The sequence below is a fragment of the Camarhynchus parvulus genome, chromosome 13 (genome assembly GCF_901933205.1).
Source record: "Camarhynchus parvulus chromosome 13, STF_HiC, whole genome shotgun sequence".
In the NCBI taxonomy this organism is placed as follows: Eukaryota; Metazoa; Chordata; class Aves; order Passeriformes; family Thraupidae; genus Camarhynchus; species Camarhynchus parvulus.
In genome coordinates this window covers 483,662-510,499 of record NC_044583.1, presented here as the reverse complement: position 1 = coordinate 510,499, position 26,838 = coordinate 483,662, and the positions used below count along the sequence as shown (strand labels likewise).

At 50.6% G+C, this 26,838-nt stretch overlaps 2 protein-coding genes across 2 annotated transcripts; one reads left to right on the top strand and one right to left on the bottom strand.

The window, feature by feature from the left end:
• Positions 1–565: 565 nt before the first annotated feature.
• On the bottom strand, positions 566–3,209 carry TLX3 (T cell leukemia homeobox 3). Its single transcript, XM_030957513.1, has 3 exons — positions 2,734–3,209; positions 2,106–2,349; positions 566–1,522 (listed from the first exon to the last, which is right to left on the bottom strand). Exons 1-3 carry the CDS (start codon positions 3,161–3,163, stop codon positions 1,312–1,314), a joined length of 885 nt encoding a protein of 294 aa, XP_030813373.1. The 5' UTR covers positions 3,164–3,209; the 3' UTR covers positions 566–1,311.
• A 1,158-nt stretch (positions 3,210–4,367) lies between these two features.
• LOC115908814 (spidroin-2-like) lies at positions 4,368–26,415 on the top strand. Its single transcript, XM_030957677.1, has 3 exons — positions 4,368–4,493; positions 5,470–5,743; positions 25,952–26,415. Exons 1-3 carry the CDS (start codon positions 4,368–4,370, stop codon positions 26,413–26,415), a joined length of 864 nt encoding a protein of 287 aa, XP_030813537.1.
• The last annotated feature ends 423 nt before the right edge of the window (positions 26,416–26,838 follow it).

Genomic DNA, 26,838 nt, shown 5'->3' with positions numbered 1-26,838 from the left:
AGGTTGTTCTTAAAAATCCCCCTGCACAACGGAGCTGGGGGCGAGGACCGGAGCCTCGGCCGCAGCCACCGCCGTCCCGCTGTCGGCGCAGAAAAGGCAGCAAAACGAAAACCACCGGGCTCCGCCGGCGGGCGACTCGGGACCGCGTAGCTGATGGGGAGAAATTACCGGGGAGCGGCGGGGCCTGCACCGGCGCCCGCTCCGGGGGGCGACGGCCCCGCACTTCCCCCGCCCGGCCACCCCTCGCTCCCATGCGGCGCTGCCCGCCGTGTCCCAAAGCCGGGATCGCTCCCGGCCGCTTCCCCCCGCAGCGGCGGAGAGCGGCAGCACCGCGCACAACCGCGCCGGCCCCGCCGCCGCAGCCCCACTCCGAGTCCGCCCGCCGTCCCGGCTCCACTCCCTGGTCCTCTGCCGCCCCCATTTAGGCTTCCCTCCTCCGTGGCAGCCGAAGCTCTGCGGCGGCCGCCGGCCACCGCCCGGCCCGCAGCGCCCGGCCCGGCGGGCTCGGCTCGGCTCTCCCCGGCGCGGCGGCAGCCAGAGAGCAGAGAGACATTTGTAAAGAAAACGTTTATTTACACGTCTCGGCAAGTACAAAGTATTATACATGGTCTGTGTCAACCCCAAATCTTCTTTATTATGAAACATAAGGCGCTTTCTCGAGAGCCGGTGGCGCAGGGAAGCGAGCGCTGTTTCGGGGCGCTAAAGCTCATCGGCTGGGAAGGTGAGGACAGAACGGCGTGTGGTGCCTGGAAGGAGCCCTTATTACTACGGTGAATAAATTACAGCTGACATTAACTTCACCTGGGACAGATGGGAGCTACCGCTTTTCAGTTTAATAGGGTTTCCGAAGCTAATGAGTCATCACCGGCTCCACCGAGTCCCCTCCGCTAAGTGATAGGGAGGTATTTTTTCTTTACACTATCCTCAGAACAGGAAAAAAAATAGCCTTTTGTTCCAAAGCCAACACAAAATACCTATGTTCAGATTTCGATATAAATAATCGAGGTTTTATATAATTCCATATTAATAGTGCCCAAAATCTCGATGCATAAATAAATTAAAGTATTAACACTTCTTACAAAAAGTGACATATTTCCCTTCCTAGTGGAACATCGACACAAATATACAAGCGGCTCCTCTCCGCGCCGGCCTCAGGGAAGCGGTTCCGGTCGGACCTGGTCCCGGTGTCAGCCCCGCCGGCGCCACTCGCCGCCCCGCCACCCGCCCCGTCGGGGAGCCGCGGCCCCGGGGCAGGGGGAGCCGCCGACCGCGCTCCGCGGGCCAGTCCGCTGCGTGCCCCGTCTGCCGGGCTCAGACGAGGGAGGTGACCGGGGGGATCTTGGCGCTCTCCTCCTCCCAGGGCTGCAGGTTCTGCAGCGCGAACAGCGACGAGTTGTGCAGGCACAGCGGGTCGGGCTGGATCGACTCGTTCAGCGACTTCTGGAAGGCGTCGTGCTGCAGCTGCAGCATCAGCCGGCTCGCCTGCTGCCGCTCGGCCTCCCGCTCCTCCGCCGTCTGCCGCCTGCCGGGGGACACGCTCAGCCCGCGCCCGGACACGGGGCACGCTCCGCCCGGGACTCCGCGGGGAGCGGCCGGCCCGGGGTCGGGGCCGGGGCCGGCCCGGCGGTCGCGAGAACCAGGCAGAGCGGCCGGTGCGTCCTTCCCGGGGCCAGGCACCGCCGGGCGGCCACCGCTTGACCGCCAACGGAGGGACTGTGGGCGGCGGGAAGAGCCTGGAAACCCGCCGTTACCCAGTAATCCCGTTTCCAAATATTCCCCCCTTTTCTCCCAACACTCCCTCGATTTTTTTTTTTCAAATTGTTTCCCCGTTTCTTCAAAAAATTCCCCGTTATTTCGAAGAATCCCTCATTTTTACTAACAATCCCCCGTTTTCCGAATGGGGGACTATCGAAAAAGAAATATGTAACGATAATAACAATAATAATTATGATAGCATTATAACAAAAATTCACCCCAAACGGTTTGCCTGCCAGCAGCTGGCAAGGGGGGCGACCCCGGCCGGAGCGGGACTCGCAGGGCGGCGGGCGGGGGACGCCGCCGGGGGCAGCGGCAGGACGGGGTGGCTCCGGGGGCACGGGACTCACCGCCACTTGGTGCGCCGGTTCTGGAACCAGGTCTTCACCTGGGCGTCCGTCATCTTGAGGGACTTGGCGAGGGCAGCGCGCTCGGCCGAGGCCAGGTACTTCTGCCGATGGAAGCGCTTCTCCAGCTCGCAGATCTGCACCCGGGAGAAGGATGTCCGCGGTTTCTTGCGCTTCGGCGGAGTCCGGTTCTGGTAGGGATGCCCGATCCGCCGTGTCACGGTGAAGGGCGTCAGTGCCGCCGCCGCTGCCCGGGGGGGAAGCACAGGGGTCAGCCCCGCGCCCGCACGGTGCCGGCCGCCCCCCCCGGGGCCGCCGCTCTGCCCGCCGGCCGCCCGCGCCCCGCCGGCCCCCGGAGGGACCGCGGCTCCCCGGGGTCCCGCTTCCACCTCTCGACGAAGAGCTACGGAGACGACCGGGGCCCGGCCGCCCCCCGGGGCGCCCCGCGCTATCCACGCCGTGAGGAGAGCGATTTTTCGCCTCGCTGCGAGCGCGGAGAAGGGAAGCATCCAGCGGCCGCCTTTGCTTTTATTCTTACTCGCATTACTGTTATTATTTCGTTTTATATTTTTTATTGGCCCTTCCGTTCGTTGTCGGGAGCCGGCTCGCGCGCTCCGCCCCGGCGCCTTACCTGTGAACCTGTCCTTGACGAAGCGCCTGCTGCTCTCCATCCAGGGGAAGTTGAGGCTGCCCAGACTGGGCACGGCAGGCATGGCCGGGATGGCGCTGGAGATGGGCGGCGGCACGGCCCCGGGGATGGGCCTGTGCGCCGGCACCCGGATCACGCCGGCCGGGGCCAGGCTGAGGTTCACACTGTACGATCCCGAGTCCTCGAAGGGCGCGGCGATGGCCGGGAAGGGGGCCGGCAGGGCCGGGTAGGGCGCACCGCCGCGGCCGCCGGGGCCGCCCAGGAAGGTCGCGCCGTCGGGGCCCCGGGGGGGCGGCGGGGGAGCGCTGTCCTGCTCGGGGCTGTTGAGGATCTGGTCGATGCCGAAGCTGATGGGCTCGTGCTGGTGCTGGCCCTGCGCCGGCCCCGGCGGGTCCATCCTCGGCGGGTCCATCCTCCGCCACCGCCGCCCTCGCGCCGCTGTGGAGGCGCCGCCGCTCGCGCTGCGCTCGCGGCCCGGCCGGACCCGCCGCCGACACCAAACTTTGCGGAGCGCGCGCGCGCCGCCCCGTCACCGCCCGGGGGCCGCCGCGCCCCGCGCCGCGTGCGCCCCCGCCGCCGCCATTGGCCGCCGCCGCCCGCCCTCCGCGCGCCCATTGGCTGCCGCCGCCCCGCACCGGCCTCGCGCCCGGGCGCGGGGCCGCCGCCGCCGCGGTGACATCACAGGGGCGCGCGAACAATGGCCCGCGCGGGGCGGGGGCGGGGCCGAGGGTCGCACGTCGGGGGCGCCGCTCCCGGCCCCGGCCCCGGCCCGCACCGCCCGGCGCCCCCGGCCCCGCCACCACGGGCCCCGACGGCCCGAGGTCACCCTGCGAGGCGGGACTCCGTCCCCGCAGCCCGCGGCTGCCCAGGCCGCTGCCCCGACGGCAGCGCGGAGCGGCGGGCCGAGGCCGTTCCCGGGGCCGGCCGGAGCCCTACAGAGCGAGATTCCGTTTGGGTTTAATTTATAGAGCCCGGCGCGGCTGCTGAGCGCGCTGGCAGCCGGTCCCTGACGGCCGAACGGGACTCAAGGCGTTAACAATTAAATAACGCTCGGTGCATTTACTTAGTTGTCTCTTATAAAGGGAAATGAAAACGGGGAATAGAATTTCCCTGTTAATAGAATGTAATGGCATTTGATCAGCACCTGGCAGGGCGAGCCCGGGATGCCGGAGCGGTGACAGGAAGGACTTGATTAGTTTTTAAACCTTAGTATTCAATTACCACAACGTTCCCAATCGTTTCGCCGGCAGCGGCAGCGAGCGGGACGGACCTGCCGGGCACAGGCGCCGCGCTCGGAGCCCCACGGCGGCACCTGCGGGCCCCGCTCCGCGCGGCTCTGCTCCCGCGGCGGCCCCACGGCAAAAGTGCCTTTTTTGAGACCCCCGTGCTCCGCATGGTCGCGGGGTTGGAGTAAGCTCCGGCCCCGGCGGGGTCCGACGGCCGCGGCGAAGCTGCCGCCCGGAGCTCCCCGGCGCGGGCGCTGACGGAGGCGCGTCCCGGCCCCCGGCCGTCGAGAGCGTTTCCGCGGCTCACGGCGCCGAGGGACACCGGCCCCGCCTTGCCCGGCGGTCATTAACGCGACCAGTAAACGCCCAATCCCCCGGCGGGACCGCCGGATGCCACCCGCGGCCCCGGGCGGCCCTAATCGGATTGTCCCCGCTCGGTGCGACGGGCAGCGGAGCCGCCATCAGCCGCCGCTCCCCGGAGCGGAGCTAATCCGATTGAGGCGATCCCGCAAGCTGGTGCGGGGCCGCACAGCCCCGCCGGGGAGGCCGCGGGCGCAGCGCCCTCGGGGCCCCGCTTCGGGCGGGCCGGCGGGGCGGGCGGGAGGCGACGGGGCGGGGGCAGAAGGGAAACGGAGAGGGGGAAAAAAGGAAATAAAAAAAAAAAAAAGAGAAAAGAAAAGGCAACCGGTGGAGGATAAATAAATAAATAAATAAATAAAGTGCCACCCAGTCCTGGATCAGGGCAGGCTTTGTTAGAGAAAATTGCAGCTCGATCTGCATAATGGGAGCTCGGGCTGCCCAAGGCGATCTTTTTATTGCGTGTGTGTCTGCTGTTATCAATTTTGTGAACGATTTCACAGGGAGCCTGGCAGACTTGAGCTGGAATAATATGCAAAGATGAGCTTTGAATAATGAATGATGTGCTTTTAAACCAATTCCAAAGTGTCTGTGATAGTACAATATGAAAAGGGGTGGTAAGTAATAGTATATTTAAAAGGCACTAGTATGTTTTTATTACTATATTTAAAAAGATATCTATATTATTTTTGTGAAATGGATAATATATCACAGAGTCTTTGATAATCAGCTAAACAATACATTTTTCTTTGGGAAAACTCTCCTGGTTTTACACAGTTAAATATAGAGTATCAGCGTACAGCTCTGTAACGCTCAGCTACCTTATTAAATATTAACGCTATTTTAATATTAGCTTTTAAATTTAATATGTTGACGTTGTGTAGTTTTACTTTAATTATGTTTTATAATTAATAACCCCGGACGTATGGTATCCTTAAATGCAGCTCTCCCGCAGCCGCGCTGTCTCCCTCGCCCCTCTGCGGGCGGGGGGTGCGCAGAGCCCGCGCAGAGCCCGCGCAGCTCCACATAAACCCTCACAACCGCGCAGAGCCCGCGCAGCTCCGCGCGGAGCCCCGCACAGCCCCGCACAGCCCCGCGGTTCCTCCCGACCCAAAGTCCGCTTGCGCTATGGCAGGTGCAGCGCTCCTTAGCTCCGTGCCGGCCTTCCCTGCGGCCCCGCTCCGGATCTGCGGCCCGGCCGGCGCGGGCCCTGCTGCGAGCCCCGGCAGCGGCAGGGCCGGCCTGCGGGGCGCTGCTGCTGCGGCCCTGGGAGCGCCCGCCGGAACCGGCTACGCTGCCGCCCATCGGGGAGCCGGAGCCCGCTCTGGGCTGGCTCCAGCGGGCACACAGAGGCCGCGGGACTCCCGGGCAGGCGCAGGGCACCAGCAGCCAGGCAGCATCACAAGGAGGTGAGAGACCCCACACCCAGCTGGGCTCTGGCCAGGCCCCAGCCATGGCACAGCAAAGCATGGCATGGCCTGGCCTTGGCCCTTGCATGGAGTGGCACAGAATAGCAGAGCCCATGGCCTTGGCCTGACGTGGCACAGTGAGGCAAAGCATGCTCGGAGCCCAGCCTGGGAGTGCCGGCCACGAGCAGGCAGCTGCAGGTGCCTCTAGCCCAGCACACGGGCAGCAAGGGCTGGACAGCACCCGGGGACAGAGCTGGACAGCATCAGAGGATAGTGACAGACAGCACCAGGGGACAGGGCTGGACAGCACCAGGGGACAGTGACAGACAGCACCAGCGGACAGGGCTGGACAGCACCAGGGGACAGTGACAGCACCAGGGGACAGTGCTGGACAGCACCAGGAGACAGAGCTGGACAGCACCAGGGGACAGGGCTGGACAGCACCAGGAGACAGAGCTGGACAGCACCAGGAGACAGAGCTGGACAGCACCAGGGGACAGGGCTGGACAGCACCAGGGGACAGAGCTGGACAGCACCAGGGGACAGTGACAGCCAGCACCAAGGGACAGGGCTGGACAGCACCAGGGGACAGAGCTGGACAGCACCAGGGGACAGAGCTGGACAGCACCAGCAGGCGACCACTGGAGCCATGCAGGCAGGAGAGGGTTGGGAAGGGAGAGTTCTGGAGGTGTGTGGGAAGGCTGCTGTGGCATTGTCATTCCCTGTGAAATTCTGCTTTCAGAATTTCAGGTAATATTGTACAGGTATTAACAGGTGTGGAGCCAGGTGTGTGATGCTGGCAGACAGGAACGCGGTGCAGCCCTGTCACGCTGGGGCACAGCTCCCTGGGCCTGTCAGGGACCGTGGCTGAGCCAGCTCTGCCAGGACGCCTGGGCACAGGGACTGACCACGTCTGGAGAGCACGGCTCCCAGTCACCTGCAGAGGTATGGGGGGACAGAGTTAAGCAGGGAGAAAAGCAACTAAAGCTGTGGAAGAGGAGTGACCACTCCCTGGCCCCAGTGGGCAGAAGAATCCCCTATCCAGTCTGTCACTGGGAGTCCCTGGGGACAGAGATGTGGCAGCTGTCTCACTCATGCCTGAAACGCAGAGCTGCTCCCAGGCCTGGCTGCCAGGAGGTGACAAGAAGGGGATGTGCTGCAGCCTGCCATGGTCACCAGGTTTGGTAATGGTGTGCACAGGCATTCCTCAGCCCTAGGAATGTCCTCAGGATCAAAACAATGAGGGGCCTGGAGGGAAGGTCCTTGCAGGACCCTTATCCTTGCAGGACCCCCACCATGTGCCTGACAGTGGCCACTGCCACCGTTCAGCTTTTAAAAAGTGCTTCCCATAGCAGGAGATAATCAAACCATGTGATGAGCGCTGCAAATAACCCCCTGCACCAGGAAGCAGTAGCAGATGCTGAGATGTTCCTGCTGTAGCTCCAGAGTTCCTGCTGTATCTCCTGTCTTTGGCAGCAGCTCTCAGGCTGGGAAAGGCCAGTCCAGTTCTCCACAGCCTTTTCTGGATGGATACTGCTGCATAAACCCCACACGGTTTGGAGTGGTTACACAACTCATGTGGAATTCAGCACGACAGAGGACACACATTGCTTTTCAGCTGTAGACCTGGAAGCTTCTTGTGCAGCTGGTGGGTGATGCTGGTGTTCATGCTGAAGAGGGACATGTGTGATCTGTGTCCTGGCACGAGCAGGGGAAGGGGAACAGGACAGCCAGGAGCAGCTTACGTGCTGCCTGAACTCTGCCTGTAGCCAGATGTGCCCAGCTGTGGAGGACAGTGGCAGGCAAGGGCTGAGGTTTGTGCACCAAAGGGGGATGTGGTCCCGACCCTTGTACCTTCTGCAGGGCTCAGTGAGACCCTGGGGGTTCTCCTGGTCAGTGATGAGCCCCCCTGGGTGGGGCCCACCATGGCCAACAGGCCCCAGCACAGAGCAGAGGCCTGGCTGCCCCATGCCAGTGATGGAGCAGGACCCTGGGTGCCAGCTGTGGCTGTGCTCTCATGGGGCAGCACTGGGCTCAGGCACTCAGCTCCTGGCTCTCAGCAGAGCTGAAAAAAAATCCCTTTTTTTTTTTGTCAGCCCACAAGGGTTAAATCAGCTGCTCTTTTTCTGAGGGAAGAGCTCCGATGCTGCAGAGCCAGAGGTCATTCCCCTCTGCCCCTTCCTTTTGGCTTGGAGGGCTGTGCCCCCTCCCGCCTGCCCTCATCCCATGAAGGCAGAGGGGAGGGCAGGGTCATGGAGCTCTGCCCTCAGCAGCCTTTTCCCCATCAGAGCAAGGGATATTCCCTATCCCCCAAGATGGAGGAGATCAGGACACCTGCCCCATGAGCCCTGCCCAAGGGTCCAGACACACAGCCTCCAGCAAAACTCCCTGTCCTCCATGTCCCAGTGGGTGGAAGCAGTTAAGTCCCACTCAGAGAGCCAATGCTAACGGGTTCTAAAACCTCTGACAAATGGACATTCCTTAGTGGCTTCAATCCCTGTTCCAAAACACATCTCTGTGGGGTTGGTAACCTTAACTGTGATATTTAAAAAGCCAAAACTTATTTCAGTTCAGAATCCATGCATTGTTCCACAAATGGCTGAGACTAGGTGAGAAGGAGAGGGTTCAAGGGAGGTGCTGGGGAAGGAGCTACCCCTGAAAGGGCAGAGGGTGATGGGCAGATGGGGCTCCATTTCTTTCTGCCATCTTTAATAAAATCAGGCTGTAGTGAAGCTGACAGGGAACATCCTATTATGGTGGACAAGCCCTGAAAGACACAGAGACATCTGGTTTCTGGGAGCAGCAGCGCCAGCCCCAGGTGAGGGGGAAGGCAGGGAGGTACCACAGGTCAGGGATGAGCCTGGGGAAGCAGCTGCTTCCTTCCCTCCTTCATTCCTATTTTAAATACCAACACGCAGCTGCTGCCAGGTTTTTATACTAAATATGACTTTTGCTGGGCAAATTACATTAGGATGGATGCCACAGGTATCCATTAAGGTTTATTTATTGTGATACCATTTGTATCTCATGCTTATAAATAACTTATGTTATAGCTTTTGTTTGTAGAAATGTAACTTACATATTTTATTATGCTTTCTGTAAACCTCAAAAAGAATTTTGTCAAAGCAGTGCCTCTTAACAGCAGTCTACACCCCGGTACATAAACCTATAGCAGCATTATTTTTTAATCTGGTGAGGAAGCGTGTTATCCCGCTGCAGTTTGAGAGGTTCGCTGTCATCGTAAACTCCTCGTGCAATAAAACATTAATGAAGCCAAGGAATTACTCTGTAAGGTGTGCATATGCTGGGGCTGAGCTCTTCACAGCCTCCTTTGCAAGCAGGGCCCGTATTCAGTGTGCTCAGCCCCGTGCCTACCCCAGGCAGCAGAGCCCAGCCAGGGCAGCTCTGGCTTTGTTCTGACTCCCACAGGGATGGGCACTCACCTGAACCTCAGCGGGCCCTGCCTTGCTCTCCGAGGATATAAAACACAGCTGGGGGAGAACCAGCCCTGATTTACAGTCCCCAACTCTCTGCATTGCCAGACAGGCTCACGTTGGTTCTTTATGAGGAAATTGCTTGGGCTCTGAGTGGCATTTCCCAAAGCCCTTAAGGCAATTATGTCTTTTCCAAAAATGCATAAGGCACTAAATGTGCTCCATGGATTTCTGTAGCCTCCATGGATTACTGCAATCTCCATGGATTACTGTAATTTCCATGGTTTTCAACCTCCATGGATTTCTGTAGCCTCCATGAGTCACTTTACCTCCTCAGATTACTCCTCAGGTGCTCAGCATTCCTGGAGCTCAGAGCCTTTGGCTGAAATCCTTTCTTGAACTGAGCTCAAATGTGAACAGCAAACTGACAAAACACCTTCCAGCTGTACTTTCTGCCGTCTGAAAACGTGCAGGAAAGTAACAATTGCAAAGAAGAAAACTGGAAAAGCGCTGTAAGAAATACAGGTGTGAACTTTTTCTCCCTGTTGGCCACAATTAGTAATTCCCATTCTTACCTAAGAAGTGGTGAAATGTTATTGAATTCACAAATGTCAGCAAACATGACAAATATGTGAAATATTTTTTTCCTTAGGTAAATAATGGAAAACCCAACTCAATCCCAAAGCAAGTTTGTAATTGCACATAGTAGCTTTTCCACATAATACACTGAGTTATGGTTTAAGAGGTTCTGATTTTTATTAGGTCTTCCTTAATTCATTTTGCATCTCCCCAGCCAGCAGAGCCCCTCCTGCCCAGCACAGGACACCCACTGCTCCCCAGTGTAAGTCTCTTTCTTTTTTCTGCAGTTTTGGATAAACTTTATGCTTTGTAAAGGGTTTTAACACCTCCATTTTCTTCTGTGGTTCTTTTTTTCCTGATTCTAAAGACCTGGAAAATGTGTACTTGTGAAATAACATATCAGTACTTCACTAAGTCTTGCTCCATCCTCTCTTATTCTACTCTGTGCAACATTCAATTTCTTGCTATACTTATAACCTAAAAATGCTTGTTTTCAGTCTTCTTTGTGGTCCTCATTGTCATTAACCACCTGTGCTACAAAGAAATATAGAACATTTTGCAGAAAAATAGTTTGAAAAGGTGTCATATAAAGTTTGTACTGGCTTTCATCTCATTTTCAAACAAATGTGTCTTCAAGAGTGAGCTTAGAGGTTTGAACTGATGAGATATTATTTACTATTACGTACAGAACTGAGAATCATGAACTGACACAAATTCAGAATGAACGCATATCCTTTTTTTCTCTAGTTATACACTATTTTTACACTGTTTCATAAAGCCAAAACAACAGGATTATAAATTTTGATAAGAAAGCCTGAAAACATTCTTCAAAGTAAGGCTGGTTTTCCATTGCTTTCACTATTATAAATCCTTACATTTAGGCTAGAGATAGAAAAATGCAGAAAGTATCTTAAAAATCGTTTTCACAAGAGTAAAAAGTCTCTCTAACAATGTAACAGGGTCCCAGCACTTTCCAAGGGGGTTTATGAGTCAGTTCTCTGTTTCCAAAGTCCTTGTCAAATCATATCCACGCCCTTGGGATTGGAGGCCCCTTTGCAGTGCAGAGCTGTGGCCACATCTCTCCAGCGTGCTCTGAGTGACCTGGAAAAGCAGACACCAAACATTTGGTTAAAGGAGACCTGACTGTGGGAGATACATTGTGAGAGATGGTAAAAATAGAAACTATAATGTGTATTAAATTGAGGGAAAACCAGAAGAAGACTCACCAACAGAATCACCAGGTGCCCTCAAAAGCCAGTTCTATGATGTTTAAGTCTGGGCATAGCAACGTGTGAAACGTCTGAGAACCAGCAGAGAAATGACTGCAGCCAGAAGCTTCCCCACCTCACATGGCTCAGAAATGTCCTTCCTCCCCAGCCTGCAGCAAAGGGCTCCTTGGGATGTGCCATGGAGGGCAGCCCCACCCTCACCCCTCGGGAAGATGCCAGAGTCCAGCCTGGCTGGCGAACGGTGGGACCAGAGCCCTCTGGCACAGCGCGAACACACAAACCCCCCAGCAGCTCACCGCCTGGCGGGCAGGGCATGACATCTGTCTGCTAACATCACCTGGGACTGAAGGACACCTCAGAGCCCAGACATGAACTCCTCCCCTGGAATGAGCACCCTGACTGCCGTTTGTCCCAACCCAAATCTGTGGGTTTGGTCAGGTGTTCCTGCCCACTGCAACGGGGCTGGAACTGGGTGATCTTTAAGGTCCCTTCCAACCCAAACCATTCTGTGGTTCTATTTTTCCAAAAGCCAAACATCAAAACAGTCCAAAACCCACACAGAAACGATTTAAAGTACCAGATATGTCTGCACTCCACATTTAGAGTGTTTCAAATGTTCTTTGTCTGTTGCCTCCATGCTCTTTGCCGTGATTGTGTCAGGCTTTGCTGGCTCACAACAGCCAAGCTAATAAAGTCTCCCCAAAACAGCTCCTGAGGGCTCCTTCCTGCACAGGACTGTGGGGACAGGTGCCTGCAAACTGATGGGATCTCAGCAAAGGTCTCTTTGCCGGATCAGAGGCAATAATCCTGCCTGCCTCCACTGCACAGGGATGTCTGGAGCAGTGGGGTGAGCTGGGGCTTGTGTGGAGGTACAGGATGCAATTAGAAAGTTATTCTTTATTCTAGTCCTATTTTTTTTAATGATTATGCTTATTTTCTTACTAATGGAAATTGATTTCTGCTCAATTTTAAGCATTTGCAATTAAAAGGAGCCTCCTGCTTCACAGAAAAACTAACAGCCACCAGGGCTGAGGTGAGGTGGGACCAACAGTGGGTGTTGGCCCCTAACCAGCTCCAACACACCCTGGAGATGTGGCAGCAGCACCCTCGAGTACTTTTCAAGCCTTTTTAGGGTAGTGCCAGTTTGGGCCATGTGCTCTGGGCTCTTGGGAAGCTCAGGCATCTGCATCACTTCCTGTATTTCTCTTCCCATCATACTGTGGCACAGTTTTAGGCTACTTAAAGCAGAACATTTTAGCACTGCACAAGAATGTTGATTTAGCTTAGAAATATGAAACAGGAGGGGACTGTAGTGCTGCCCACCACCCTGCTACCACAGCAAGTCAAATAACCCTGTTCAGCCTTTATTACATTGGCTGTGTCAGTCACAGCCTCAGTCATGGCCCTGGGCATCAGCACATCCCTGGGATAAGCATTTATACAGACAATTATTCAGAGGAGAATGAACCATTCTGATGAACTTGTGCTCATGTACCTGGTAAGGTTCCTGAGCAGTCTGATATTGCACTCCAGAGGAATATTACCTGTATTCCACAAATTTCAGGTGTGTAACAAGAGAACTTGTTAAAGGCAGGCTGAGAATCAGCTTTTAGGATGCAAAATGTAGTAGACTTTTGAAGTTAATGTAACTTGTAGGGTGTCACACAGAGGGTCAGAAAGCACAGAAGTTTGGGATTTGTTTGCCAGATTTTAAAAAAAACCTTTAAAAGGTTTAAACCGGTTTAAATCTTAAACAAATCCCAAATTAAACACACATCATCATCATCAAAATTACAGTTGTCTGTACATAGGCAAAAATATGGGATGGTGAAAGAAAATGTAATAAAACTGTAACACTAAGGCTAAGCCCTGACAACTCCACGGTTGTGGAGGGAGTTTTTGGTTTAATGTCTCCTTGGCAAATTTCCTGCCCCCAGGACAGTTTCTCCCCCACCAGTAATACCCTGTGTCACCATTCTTGCTGCCCCTGCAGCAGCACTGGGAGCAGAGGCAGCAGCTGATCACAGCTGGGTCCTGGAACACTCAAACCACTCTGAACATCCCCTGGGAGCAGGCGTGAAGGCCGCAGGACCTGCCTGCACCAAACCCCAAACCCCAAACACCAAACCCCAAACACCAAACAAACCCCAAACACACACCAAACACACACCAAACTCCAAACCCCAAACATCAACAACAGTGACCAGTGCAGAGTCCAGACTGGAGGAGGCCACAATCCTGAGACCTTGGCCAGTGTCCACAAGTGATGTTTAGAAAAGAGGCATTCCAAGAACTTCATTCAAGCCCACAATGGAAAGCATTAACAGCATCCCCAGGCAACAGCAAAGAATAACATCTCTGTGTCCCCTTCCTGATCACAGCAGCCATGGCATCCATGTGCCAACGCCATGGAGCTGTGCTGAGCCCTGGGCTTTCTAAACTTGCCAGTCCATACTGAGCTCCTGCTGCCTCAAGAGAGTAGTGCTGTTGTAGGGTGGACTGTGAGTATGATTCCATTTTGGCATAATTAACCCTACTGGTGCAGGCATGTGTCAACCGCAATTTTTCTGAGTCCCCCAGTAAACATGATGCCTTCCCTTTGAAATCAATTATGGGCAAAGTAGATCTCATTAAAACAAAAAAGCAGTACTGGAATGAGCAGTAAGACCTGGTAACTTGCATGCTTGCTATTTCCCAAGAACTGTAGAGACAGTAAAGGAAGTAAAGAAACCCATTCCCAATAAATAAATCAGCAGTGCACTGGAATGAGCCAAGAAAAGATGACTTTTACAGTTATATGTAAGTACATGTCCTACTTTTTCTCAACATGAAATAAATAACCTTGATGCAAAAAGGGCAATACAAATACTGCAAATCCTATTTCCTGTTCGTCACTCTTCCAAAAGAAATATAAGACTTGTTCCTAAGTGAAGGTGCTTATACATATCCATGTCTGTTAAGCAAAACACATAATCATTAGAACTAGTCTAATTTCAGTAAAAAGAATATTCTGACAGTCACAAATTTATTTTTTATGATTTACAGCTCCATGGTTTTATCTTCAAGTGAAATATTTAATTTCTTCTTATACTGAAGCATCAAAACCATATAATTAATATGTAGTCAGGCTAATCCTTAAGCACTATAAATCAGAAGCATTATATAAACAAAAGTGTCGTCTTGAACAAGATTGGGAGTGCAGAAAACTACTTATATCTCACTTTTATAATGAGGCAGTGACTCAGAGCAGATAGAAAATGATTAGTTTTCCTTCCAAAGTAGAAAATATTGCTTCCATCTGTAAAGTATAATATTGTGATGTCATAAAGTTTTCCTAAACACTGAATTTACCCTTATTCCCTCTCAATCATTTTAAAAGAACTGCTCTCTCTTATAGAGGTTGGATTTAAATCACAGTAACACACCAAGAAGATGAATGACATTGCTGTTAGATATGGCTAAAATTGGATCCTTCAGCACAGGTGAATGATGAGACAGCGCTTCTCTTCTTGATATATTTTCTTCTTCTATTAGTTTCCTTCCATGGCTGGGATTTCAGTTTGAATTTTAATGTATGCGGTTGCTGCTAATCTTAGTGTCTGATTTTTTTTCCAGCGCCCTCTTATTGTATAGACAATTCATTCTCCAAAGCAGTAATACACTGAGGCTTGTGACTGCCCAGGAGATAAAGCAATTCAGAATAAAGTTAGAGCCAGCTCTGCAGAAAGGCACAGACAACAGGCCAATATTCTCAGAAACAACCCCTCGCCATACAAAAAATGCACACCTTTGGATTGAGGCACAGGCTTTCCCTCAGAGGGCTCCCATCCCACATAACAGCGTCGCTAGGAAGTCACCAGGGAAACATGATGGGCATATCCAAATTCACAGCTTCAGGTTTTATTGAAAGGGCGAATTGCAGCCTATTTGCTGGTTTACAGAGTCTGCCACAGATGCACACAACCCAAACTGCAATCAATGCCAGTAGTTAAGTGTGAGCACTCAGATAATCCCCCCCAAAGCCAGTTGCTCCTAGGAAACCATTCAGAGAAAGAAACTGGTTAACTGTTTTTCTAGGAAGCAATTTTTCTGATGTGATTTACACAGTGTTGTTGTTTTATCTTTCTATCTAAAAGCCTGATGAGCTTGCATAACTTCCACTTAATTCTGGAAATATGAAAACAAAGTTTATTAGGAAAAGGTTAATTATATCTTGCATGATCGGAGGTTGGGGTAAAAGTTGGAGAGGATTTTTCATCAAAATGGACTCACTCAACCTCTGGGAACGATCTGTAAAATGCTTACAGAGTACATGGGCTGAAATCCACTCTTCATTCCTAACTTGAGCATAATGGAGCAAGGACCAGGGACAGAGATGGCAACTGGAAGTGCAGCAGGCAGCTCTGTTCTATGTGTAGCAATTATTTTTACTATTTTGGCATGTGATCAGGTGGAATTTCCTAAACATTCATTTTCTCATTAAGAAGTGTGAGTCTAAGCAGCAGTCTTGACACAGGCCATTGGTTTCTTCAGTCTCTAAAGATGATGGTGTTCATTAGGACTGACATCACCTGAAAGAAAATTCAGACAGTTTACATGAACATGGATGCTGTTGTTAAGCTGTGTAAAGTGCTGAGAAGGAAAAATGCATGAAACCTTTACTAATCCTGCTGAAATCACTGATGTTTCTTATACGAACATGGTATTACAAAAGTCTTTCTTCCAAACAAATATTTCTATAACCAAAACTACCAGGCGAAGAAAGTTTAAAAAAATATTGCCAAAGCTCATCTCTAAAGCCAGAGTTGAATAAAACCTGAAGTGTGAACTGACATTTAGAGCAGAGTTAATTGAGGTACAGGCTTTGAAGCTCCCTCCAGGATTTTCCCCATTGTCACACAATTTCCAGAGAGCAACACGTGTGCCCAGCAATCTGTACGAGTTGGAGACAAAACCCAGGCTGCTCGTCAAGATTCTGGTTTTCTCACATCCAGCTTTCTCTGTGTAGGACACTGCCAGGACTGGAGAGGAACACTCCCTATTTCAACCAAGGCAATTGTGATTACAGCAGAAGGCCTTTAAACCTTTCCACCACAGTTACACACCCAGCCTCAGAGTTTAGACATTTGAGTTTATTCTCTGACTTGCTTTACAGAGCTTTATAGCAGGGATACAGCCACTTCTCAGCTTTATAAAGCACTGAGATCTAGCAGCTCACACACTTAGCTTCTGCCAGCACGTAAGCAGAAGCTGCACAATTCACTTTGCCCTAGAGCCCCACAAAGCTCTGACTCTGAGCCCTCTGCTTGTTCAGCTCTACTCCTGTAACTCTGGTGTGTCTAGCTGGGAAGGGTAAGACTTATCTTAGTGATTGGCACCATTCTTGTACAAAGAAATTACAAAATAACGATGGAATCCATTTAAAGATAAAATGCTGTGAGATAGTCCCAAACGCCAAAGGCCACAACATATACAAACCTAAAAACATTACTTAGAGATTAAACAGAGAGAAAATTTGTAAAATGTCACCAGTAAATAGTTTGACTCACATTTATAAAATATCCACACCCTAAAACCAAACACAGAGGAAGTAGAAAATCATTAAATCCTTTCTTGTAGGCCAATGAGCAGCTGTGAGCGGGGTCTCCAGAGAGCTGCCACACTGCAAACTAGCCTGTAATAACTGGCCAAGGCAAAGTCAAACAGCATGTTTCACTAAATGAAAAAGATGAATCCTAGCACTACAAATCACCTGGAACACAGAGATTCACAAATCATTTCAGCATCCAGGTTAGGAACACATGGTCTGGCGTGGGAAAGGCCAGTTCTTCACTTGATTTCACAGTTATGTATCACACCAACTGTGCTCCATTACTCAGAGGACAAAAACTGTTCCATTCCGCTTTGGAACCAGAGCAAACTATTCCAAACCTCTGCACAAGCACCAATAGGGGCTTGTTTTCCAAACATGAAGAATAATTATGACTCCTTATAATTCATTTCTCACTAGGTTTTCATCTTCACAGCTTGTAACAAAGCCAGTTGTTGGGACAGAGGCATTTTTAAAGTTATAAATCAGGGAAGCTGGAAGAGAAGCTGCCCTTCCATTGCAAAGGCTGCTTTGCTGTGCCAGGTTATCAGAAGAATATTTGCATCACTGCAAGTCTTGTAACTCACTCCTCTTTCCCATATGTTTGGATGGACCCTTTACTATGCTGCAAAAAACCACATTTTGGCAAAAAAACCCATTACAGTAACCAGAGAAAGCACTACGAGTATTTCTTTACAAAGGATTTAGAAGGGAACATGCACAGATTTCAACAAAGTACTTGTCTGCTAATAGCATTCATTGTTTCCATTCAGATCTGAAAAATCACCTTTTTTTTCATTGTTTAGCATATAAAATTTGGTGGGTTTTTAAAGCTCCAGCTTTGGAGAGTCTGGTCTTAATTTAAAAGATCTGTAATTACTAATTTAAATGTCCTTTGGAATTCTTAGTTCTTTCAACATCAATTTTTTCCTCCATCAGTAAACCGATCATAATTTACTAATAACACTAGGAAGATTTAAATACTCCAGGATTATTAAATACTTTAAATTTTAAGCTGTTTTAAAAAATATTTATTTACTAGAAAGTAATAGAAATAAGTTTGGCTTTCATATTGATATTTTTTATGTTCAAAGCTAAAATTTCCAGATGAAATGCAGAAAATAAAGGCTTTATTTATCTTGAAAGCCAGAATAAGCCCATTATTCCTGAACTAAAAATATTTAACTGTCAGAAACAGCACATCAGCTGAGCTTTGTAATATATAAGAGTTTAAGAACCACGTGCCTTTCCCCCTGTATGATGAAACCACATTAGTCCAAGACAGAATATTATCAAGCTGTCCAGAGCAGCACGAGAGGTTGGTGACACTGCAGCTCCCCTCCCTTAGGACTTTCATATTTCCTTCCTTTTCCCTCCCCAATCCCTCCCATCCTGTTGCCAATTTCCATGACATGTACAGGAAGAAGGGAGGAGTTGTGGCAGGAGGAGGGAGGGAGAGGCAGAAGAGGCATCAGGCAGGAAACACGGGCAGCCCATGAGCCCAGGCAATGGATCCAGAGCCCTTTCCAAAGCCTTCCACGCTGCCCTCAGGCCAAGCCTGGCATCCCCCCCACAGACCAGATTCCTCCAGATTCTCTTCAGAGTATGTAGCATTTCACCCTCTTTATGCACACTTCCAGTATATATATTTAAATAAACATTAGTAACTAAATTAGTAACAAACATTAGTAACAAAATTTCAGGATTCAACAGTTGAAGCTAAAAAGTGTGAGGGACCCAGTTCTGTATCTCTGTTGCAACAGTTCAACAGGCACTGCCCTTTTTGCCTGCTTTTATGAGAATTACATGCAAATGGCTGAGAAAAAACCCAATCCTGGTGTCAGGACAAGGCATCTGGGAGACACACTGCACACCATGAACTAGAATGTGCCAGCAGCTGATGGACTGAAATATTCTCCAAGTGTGTCTCTCACAGGGTATTCCCATCAGTTTTACATCCTGCTGGGAGACTCCCATTCTCCCAGGTCCAAAAGGGTGACGTGAAAAAGGAGCAGCTACAGGGAATGTGGAGCTTTGCATTTCCCAACACATCTTCAGAGCTGGCCAAAGGGCTGAGTGTGGGAATTCACTTGAAGCAGATCCAAGTCATGAGCCAGCAGAAATAGTCCTAAAATAAGAGTGTGTGAACTTAGGTGAGAGCTGACTTTGTATCTAAACAGGAGCATAAGTACACTCTCAGGACACCCTCAGGACAGGTTTAGCCCCTGCCATGTGCACCAGAGCCATTGTGGTCTGGTTCTTATGTTAATAGCACAATAACTCAGAGCAGGAGTGCAAAGAGCTCCTTCCAAAGCTTCCCCTCCTAATTCCCAACCTTTAGCCAGCAGTGAGCTGCCTTCCAGGGCATTGATGGGATTACAAAGCAGAGGTTTGTGCTATGCCATGGAGTCACCACAGCAGTGCTGGGCAGGGGCAGCAGCTACAGTCTGCACCTGAGCTGTTCACAACACAGCTCTGCCCTGCCCCAGCAGGTTTTCCAACAGTCATTGTCTGAGACCCCATTCACATATGACAGAATATGTTATTTTCAAACGGCAGTTGCATCTGAATTTTTTCCAAGAAGGACTATCACACATCCAGTCTCACTCATCAGAACTGGGTCCGCCTCTGTCAGGGGAGACCGTGCTCCTGGGGAGGCTGACACCCACCTGAGCTGCAGAAGTGATGCCAGGCAGCCAGTGTAGACTGCCCCAACAGGAAAGCACTGAGTCTCACAGGGTGGAGCAATTTTGCTTGGTCTAAGAGCTGGCTACATCACATTCTGGGAGCAGAACAGTTAACAGCAGCAGTACTGACAACGCCTGATGAATGAAATCCCTCCTCCTTCTGAAGGATATATTTCATTAATTATTACCTTCCAGGGTGTGTTGACTTGCTCCTGTCTGTGCTGAATTTCATGTAAACCCTCTGTGAATGTCACATGCTCATGCGCTGCCTGAAGTGCAAGATTTTGTATTTGGGTACCTGCTGTAGCTGACAGATGTTTACAGACTCATGTATCTGCACAGCTTCTTCCTGCCTATCCATCTGTGCTCCCTGTTAGACAACAAGTTATTCCACCTTAGGCTGGAATAATTTAAGATTGTGACATCAATCCTTAATCTGCATTTTTTAGCTGGTAGCATGCAGAGAGTTTAAGTTACAGCTACTAGACTGTCATTTCATATTAATCTAAGCTGCTTATTTAAGATTCAGCTATTTCTAAACAAGTGGCTGTAACTATATGATGCTACAGCTGTTTTTAACGATGACAGGACTGTGATTAACTGGGACCTGTGGAATGCACAACCTGCCATAATTTGTAACAGAAATTTCAGGATGGTCTGATGTACCAGAGGGCTGAGCTCTTTCAAAACCTCACAAAAAAATTAATACCCATTCCTCTCTGCTTTTAGCAGCACATGAAAAAGCAGACAGGTTCAGGGCTTTCAGCACAGGCTCATCTTTGAGGATCCTTAAGCATCTTTTACAGTCCCCATAATGAGACCCTCTCTCTGTCCTGTACAGCCAGCCCGCTTATCTGAGAGGTGACACAGGATGGAGCTGGGGTCTCCTGCAAGCATCTGTACCCCAGTGATGAGTTACACATTATTTGATCCTCTTGGCAGGACAGAACATCAATTTCACCTACACCAACACCTTCCAGTAAGGGCTCAGAGCAGGCTCAGAGCAGGCTCAGAGTGGGCTCAGCTCCACGGACACGCCAGGAGCAGAGCCAGGGGCTGCCCCCACACAGCAACAATAACCAGAGACAATTAGAACAGGGGTAATTATTTTACCCATATCAATTGATATTGAGATGATTAGCAGGGACAAGAGGCAGGGTGGGCTTTAAACCACCCCTTGAAGGAAATGAGAGTGGGAGAAAGGCAGCAGCTGGGCTGTGACCACTGTGCCAGGATGGTCTAGAGGGCACAGTGACCCCTCTGCTGGCTCCAGCAGAGCACTGGACCAGCACACAACTTAGCCTAAAATGAGTATTAATTACCCGTTGCCTAACAGATTGCAAGCCTCTTCTGTTTTCAAACTGTTCATAAATAGATTCTAATTTCTTCTGTGGAACAATTAAAAGTGTTTTTGTTATCCTGATGAACTGAACTGTAACCAAAGCTTTTGCAAATAAACACAAAGACAGATGATAAAGCTGGTAATAAGCAGATTGCTCCTGTGTCCTGAGCAGCCACCAACACTTGGCAGTGAATATCATCTTTCACAACAACAACAACAAAGGCTAAGAGCACACGGCTATTTCATGCAGTCATCAAAACAAAATGCACTGAATATTATATTTCATACTAAATACATTACCCTGGCAGTTTGACACTCAGCATTTCAATAGATATTGCATCTCTCTAACATTCTGCCTGAATTTCTGCAGATGGACTTTTAAGTATCAATGGAAGATTACTTTACTTGTCATGCTAAAAAGATTTTAAAGAATGGTTGCACACACTTCATTTTTAATTTTTTCTTTTCTTTTTTTTTTTTAAAGGAAAACGACTTATGAATTCAGAAACATGGTTCTACTGAGAGGTCAAAGCCCATGTTGCTGCAGCCCTTTGTGCGTGGTGCTCTTCCAGACACTCAAATCTCTCATTTGATGTGCCCAGCAAAGCACAGGGAGGATTTCTTCAAGTTAAACTCAGCTTACCTAGACAATGCTGTGCTAAGCTGAGAGAAGGTAACAGCATTCTCAGATCTCATCAAGCCATTGTGACATTGTTTTTTTTAAAAACTGTATTTTATTTTAAAGCTGTGAAGCTTCCCGGACACATGCAAATACTGAAGAATCTCAATTCTCAGTAAAAACTCCAAATGAGTACACACCAAAGGAAGAAAACCCAGCTGGATGCCATGACTTCAGAAGACACCTCGAGCACACAAATATCTCTCAGGATCACAAACAGAAAAAACCAACAGCATTAGCCCATGAAAAATGTGTATTTTGAGGTTCAGTTCCAGAGTCCTGAAAATCAGACACCTGCCAAGGTTACGTGGGACACATATTTAGTGTCTGCCAGTCACTTACAGAGTTTTGGGCACAAACCAGCCCCCTCACCTGCACATGTCTCTGCTCTGACTCCCAGTCAGAATGCCCTCATCCAAACCTGGACCTCCACACCAGCACCATCTCGGCTGCTGCCTTCAGATCCAACAGCAATTAACACCCTTGTAAGCTGCAGCTATTCTAGAATTTTAAATTTACTTTTTTTTTTTCCAGATGGAGGAGGGAGTTCATTCACAGAGAGCGAGTTTCATCACTCTCGTGGCAAATCTGCCAGTAGCAGATCACAGAATGGATTGTTACCTTTCCCTATCCATTTTGCAAAGATATTGCTTTCTTTCCAGACTGCAAGCATCACTTCTAACTGGATTTTGAATTATAATGTGAACTTTACAAAATTATTGGTGCTATTCATATCACTAGTTAGATTCTATGGAACAGTGATATTTTTTGACCTTCCCCAAACCAGCACCTCTTAGTGTTTATTATCATAACAGAACCAGAGCCAGCAAAAATTGAACATCTCCAAGTAAAGTATTACATTGCAGGGAGTAAACAAGGAATAAAACATTTTTATACTTCTCCCTAAACTTATTTGCTTTTTGAAAATACTTATGCAGCACAAAGACACGAGTTTAGTGAGAAATACAGCCAATTCCTCTCGTTTAATTGAAACATTTATACTTTTTGTTCTGCTAGCAAAAAGCGATGAACGGTAATATTGCAAGATAAATACACAAGAAACTTATAGATATGATTGTAAAACAACATCATCCTAATGTTTCCACTTAATTACCCTGAAATGTATTCTATTTAATATTCATTACTCAAAAGCCAATTTAAAAGAGAATGAGGTGAAGGGACTTATTCAGAAAGACGGACTGTCATTCACTGCAATAGTTATCTAATATACAGAAGTTAATAAAGCAGATTAATCTACAAGTCCCTTTAAGCCATCACTGAGTTTAGAACAACTGCCTCTTTGACCCCTAACCCTCCCGCTGCGCACCAGTAGCAGGTGCCAGCTGCGCTGAAATGATGGCTGAGGCGTTTTAAGGCAAAGCCTTTTCTTGCTTTGCTTCTGACCAGCAGCTGACCCTGTAGAAGCGATTGTTTCATGTGCTGGCCTAAAGGCTACACAAACCAGCAAGGGATAAACAAAAGCAGACACGGAGCAGCTGCCTCGCCCGGGGCCCTGCGGCGCCGACACCTCGCACGGCCGTGCGGAGCTTTGTGCTCCTCCCCGGGCGGGGACAAAGCGCGCTCGGAACTTCTCCCCAGCCCGAAACTGCTGCTGCCAACTGCAGCACAGCTTGGATGATTAAGAGGGGATTCCCAATTTGATTTAGCGCCATTATTAAGACCGTGAAATCTTCCGATAGATCACTAATGATGATGTATTTTAACATTAAAAGTCTTAAAATTAAATTACTCAGTTCACATGATAACGAATCACAATGAGGCTTTAAACAAAGTGGAATTAGAAAAGACACTAAGCTCATTAATTTTTTCGTTTGTTAATTGACAGCACACATAGTGATAACTATACATTTAGCAATATACTTGGGACTGGGATTGCTGCCATTTTTATACATGAACAGTAAGAAGCACGTATAAAAGAGAAGCAACTGTGGCTTTCATTAATATAACACAGCTTTGACATAGTTATTTTGCTGATGCAAATTACACAACCACAAAAACAATCAGAGTAATGATTAAATGCAGTTATGTACATGGGAGACTACTAGTGCAAATGTTAACATATTTAAATGGGTTCCTTCATTAAAAAGATTATATATGATATTAAACCATCAATCAAATCGAAACACTAGAGTCTAAACGTATTGTCACTGGTTAAAGTAAATGACTTTGAGACTGAATTTTGGCTCACTCAATATGATGCCTTTTCTGTTGCTTAGCCACCCAAATCTCTGCTGGCTTGGCTACAGCTGGTATATCGCCATCCCTTTCAATTAATAAAGAAAGCTATGGTAGTATTGGATAACATTTTTAAATTGGGCTAAGAGGCTGAAACAGATGTCCCTGGGAAAATCCTTCTCACTATTTTATCAAAACTTTCAAGCCTTGAGCCAGCAAAAGCTGAGCACCCTCATCCTGATTCAGCTGAGCCTTTAAACACATTTGATTTTAAGCATAGGAACAATTACACCTGTGGGTTTGGTCTGCTCTTAAGATGAAGTATATGCTCACAAATATGAGTGAGGGTCTTAGGCACTCAACATCTTGCACACCAGTACCCCCTGCCAGTGCCAATTAGATTTCTTTGTGATGTGCTTATGTGTAAGTGCTGCTGCCTGGGCCATGAAGCCTGTTATAAACACAGCTCCACTGCAGGTTTTTATCTCTATTACTGTGCATAACTCCACACTAGCAGTATACAACACTGAGCTTTATCTGAAAAACAAAAACATCACTTATTTCACTATATAAAAGGGAAAGAAGGAAAGTTGCAATTTATAATACTTTCTCATTGTAGTAATGCCATTTGATTTTTCATTGCTACTGGCACCTCTGCTTCCTGGTTTCCACTTTCCAGGCATTGCCTGTCGTGCTGCTTCACTTGGCGCCTCCCATCACTGGGTCCTTGGTCACTGGGCAGCCCAGGCAAGTTCCTCAGGACACCACCCCCTCTTCCTCCCCAGCACCTCCCATCCCATCCTGGCTCCTGGCTCCAGGCTCTGGTCTTTGTTCCCCGGCACACCTTCCCTCTTACCTACTGCGACACTCCTGTCCAGAGGTCCCTCTCCAGCCCTTGTATTCCACCAGATTCTCCTCTGGCAGGGAATGCTGGCTCTTCCCATGTCCCTGCCGACCGTCCCCTCCTCCAGCACTGCCCACCTGCTGCCCCCTGAAATGCTGCACCCTGGAAGGGCTCAGCTCGGGCACAGCCTCATCCCACAGAGCCAGCCCCAAAGCACCTCTGTGCCAGCGCTGGGGCTGAGACGTGGAGCAACCCTGCCCGTGGCCAGGGGAAACCCAAACACTGCTCCAGTGCTCAGTCTCATCGAAAACCCAGCTCATTGTCCACATGATCTTCCTGAAAATGATGCACAGCAAGTAACGACTGGGCAGCGCCATCGCTCACTTGGCCTCCCTGTACTTTACATCCCTGCCCAGGAAACACCCAGGAAGGAAAGTGAATACTGGAATGTCACTGAAATCCTGTTTCTATTCAACCATTTATCCCCTCTGCAGCCAGCACAGAATCATTTCAGAGATGCAAGCAAGAATTCTTTACCTATTGTGCCTTGTTCATAAACATTTGTTAGAACTGCAGGTGAAAGATGCTACAGAACTCATCGATTTTTGGAAAGAACTAAAAGGAATAGTATTTTACGACACAAAAATTGAGCTAACAGCCTAATGTGTAGAGTTCAGCAAGATCAGCATTAACAGAAGGTAAAGCTTCTTAAGACCAAAAATTACACTTTCATTTATAAAGTGAAGCAGCAGAGGCTTCAAGTCTCAATTTGAGAAAAATAACAAAGTAGGAGCTTTTTTAAAAGCTACTTATCAAAGTGCTTAGAACAGAACATAACATCAATAGTTGAGTGCAGTAAACTTAATACCGTGTTCTACCCATACATCTGAAATTACTTCCCACATTAATTCGGTGTGGCTGTAAGATCCCCTCACCAAGTGGCGATCTGCAGATGGAGCTCAGGCTGCGCGCCCGGGGCTACGAGTCCGGGCACGGCAGAAGTCGGCCAGAGCCAACAGCCACTGCCGAGTTTCCCAGGGATGCCGAAACTTGCTCCTGAGTATTACGGAGCTGTTTCACTTCCATGTTCTCAATTGCTCCCTCTTTGTACAGCCGCGTCAACCCATTAAAGCCCCGAGCTGCTGCGGGTCACACGTGAGGGAGCAACGTAGGATCGAGGGGGGGCGATCGCACAGCTCCGGGCCGGGCCACACCGCGCTGTCCGCAGCGGCCGCACCGCGACCGCCCCGCTGGGCAGCGCGGGCGTGACGGGGATGGGGATGATGCTGATGCTGATGATCGTGATGCCACAGGACAGCGGGACACCCGCACTCGAGGCCGGGCGGGCGGCGGTTCCTGCTGCGGGAGGGCCCCGGGCCCGCAGAGCCGCCCCTGCCCAGCCCCAGCCCCTCCCGCCGCCCGCGGGCCCGGCCCGCACCTACCGCCCGCCGCCTTCTCCTCCGGCGAGGCGGCGCTCGGCCCCGGCCCCCACCCCGGGCCGTGTCGGGCCGTGCCGGGCCGGGCAGTTCCGGGCTGTGCCGGGCCGTGCCGGGCAGGGCCGTCGGCCGTGCCGGGCCGGGCCGGGGCAGTGCCGTGCCGGGCAGTTCCGTTCGGGCCGTGCCGGGCAGGGCCGTGCCGGGCCGGGCCGGGCCGGGCCGGGCAGTTCGCCGTGCCGGATAGTTCCGGGCCGTGCCGGGCCGGGCCGGGCAGTGCCGTGCCGGGTAGTTCCGGGCCGTGCCGGGCAGTTCCTGGCCGTGCCGGGCCGGGCCGGGCAGTGCCGTGCCGGGCCGGGCCGCGGGCAGTGCCGTGCCGGGCAGTTCCGTGGGCCGGGCCGGGCCGTGCGGACCGCCTGCCGCCCGCCGGGCCGCGCGCCGGGCAGGGCGGGGCGCGGGGCCGGCGCCGCTGCCTTCCCGGCGAGTGGGCGCCGCGGCCCGGCTCCCGGCCCGGCCCGGCCCGGTACGGCACGGGACAGACCGGCGGCGCTGCGGGGCCCGAGCGGGGCCGGGTCGTTGTCCGGCTGCCGCCGGAGCCTCACGGCAGCCCCGAGCCCCGGCTGGGAACTGTGCAGGGAGCGCGGCAGCGGCGCAGGTAGCGAGCCGCCAAAGCCCCAAAGTGCAGCACAGCTTGGCAGCAGGCCGCAGGTTTTCAGCGCCGTTAAGCGTCTGTGACCCACTCCTTAACAGGGTTATGCATTACTGAGACCAAACAGATGCCCTGAAAACTGAAACCGCTGGTTAGGAAGCAGCAATCTTGTTCATTAGCTTCTATGATAGTCAAATCGTCCATAAACCCAGTGTTTAATGGCCAGCCAATGAATAATCAATGTCTCACTTTTCATCCGAGTGTGAAAGTGAGAATAATCTAATACGCCATGCCCCCGGTAGCACACCAGGCCCTGGGTTCCGCTTCTATTCAGGGCTGATTTATAACCCAATGGAAACCTGATGTAAACATATGATCAATGAGTCCCATCATTGCTAATAATAACCCCCAACCGACACACTCCCTCATCTCC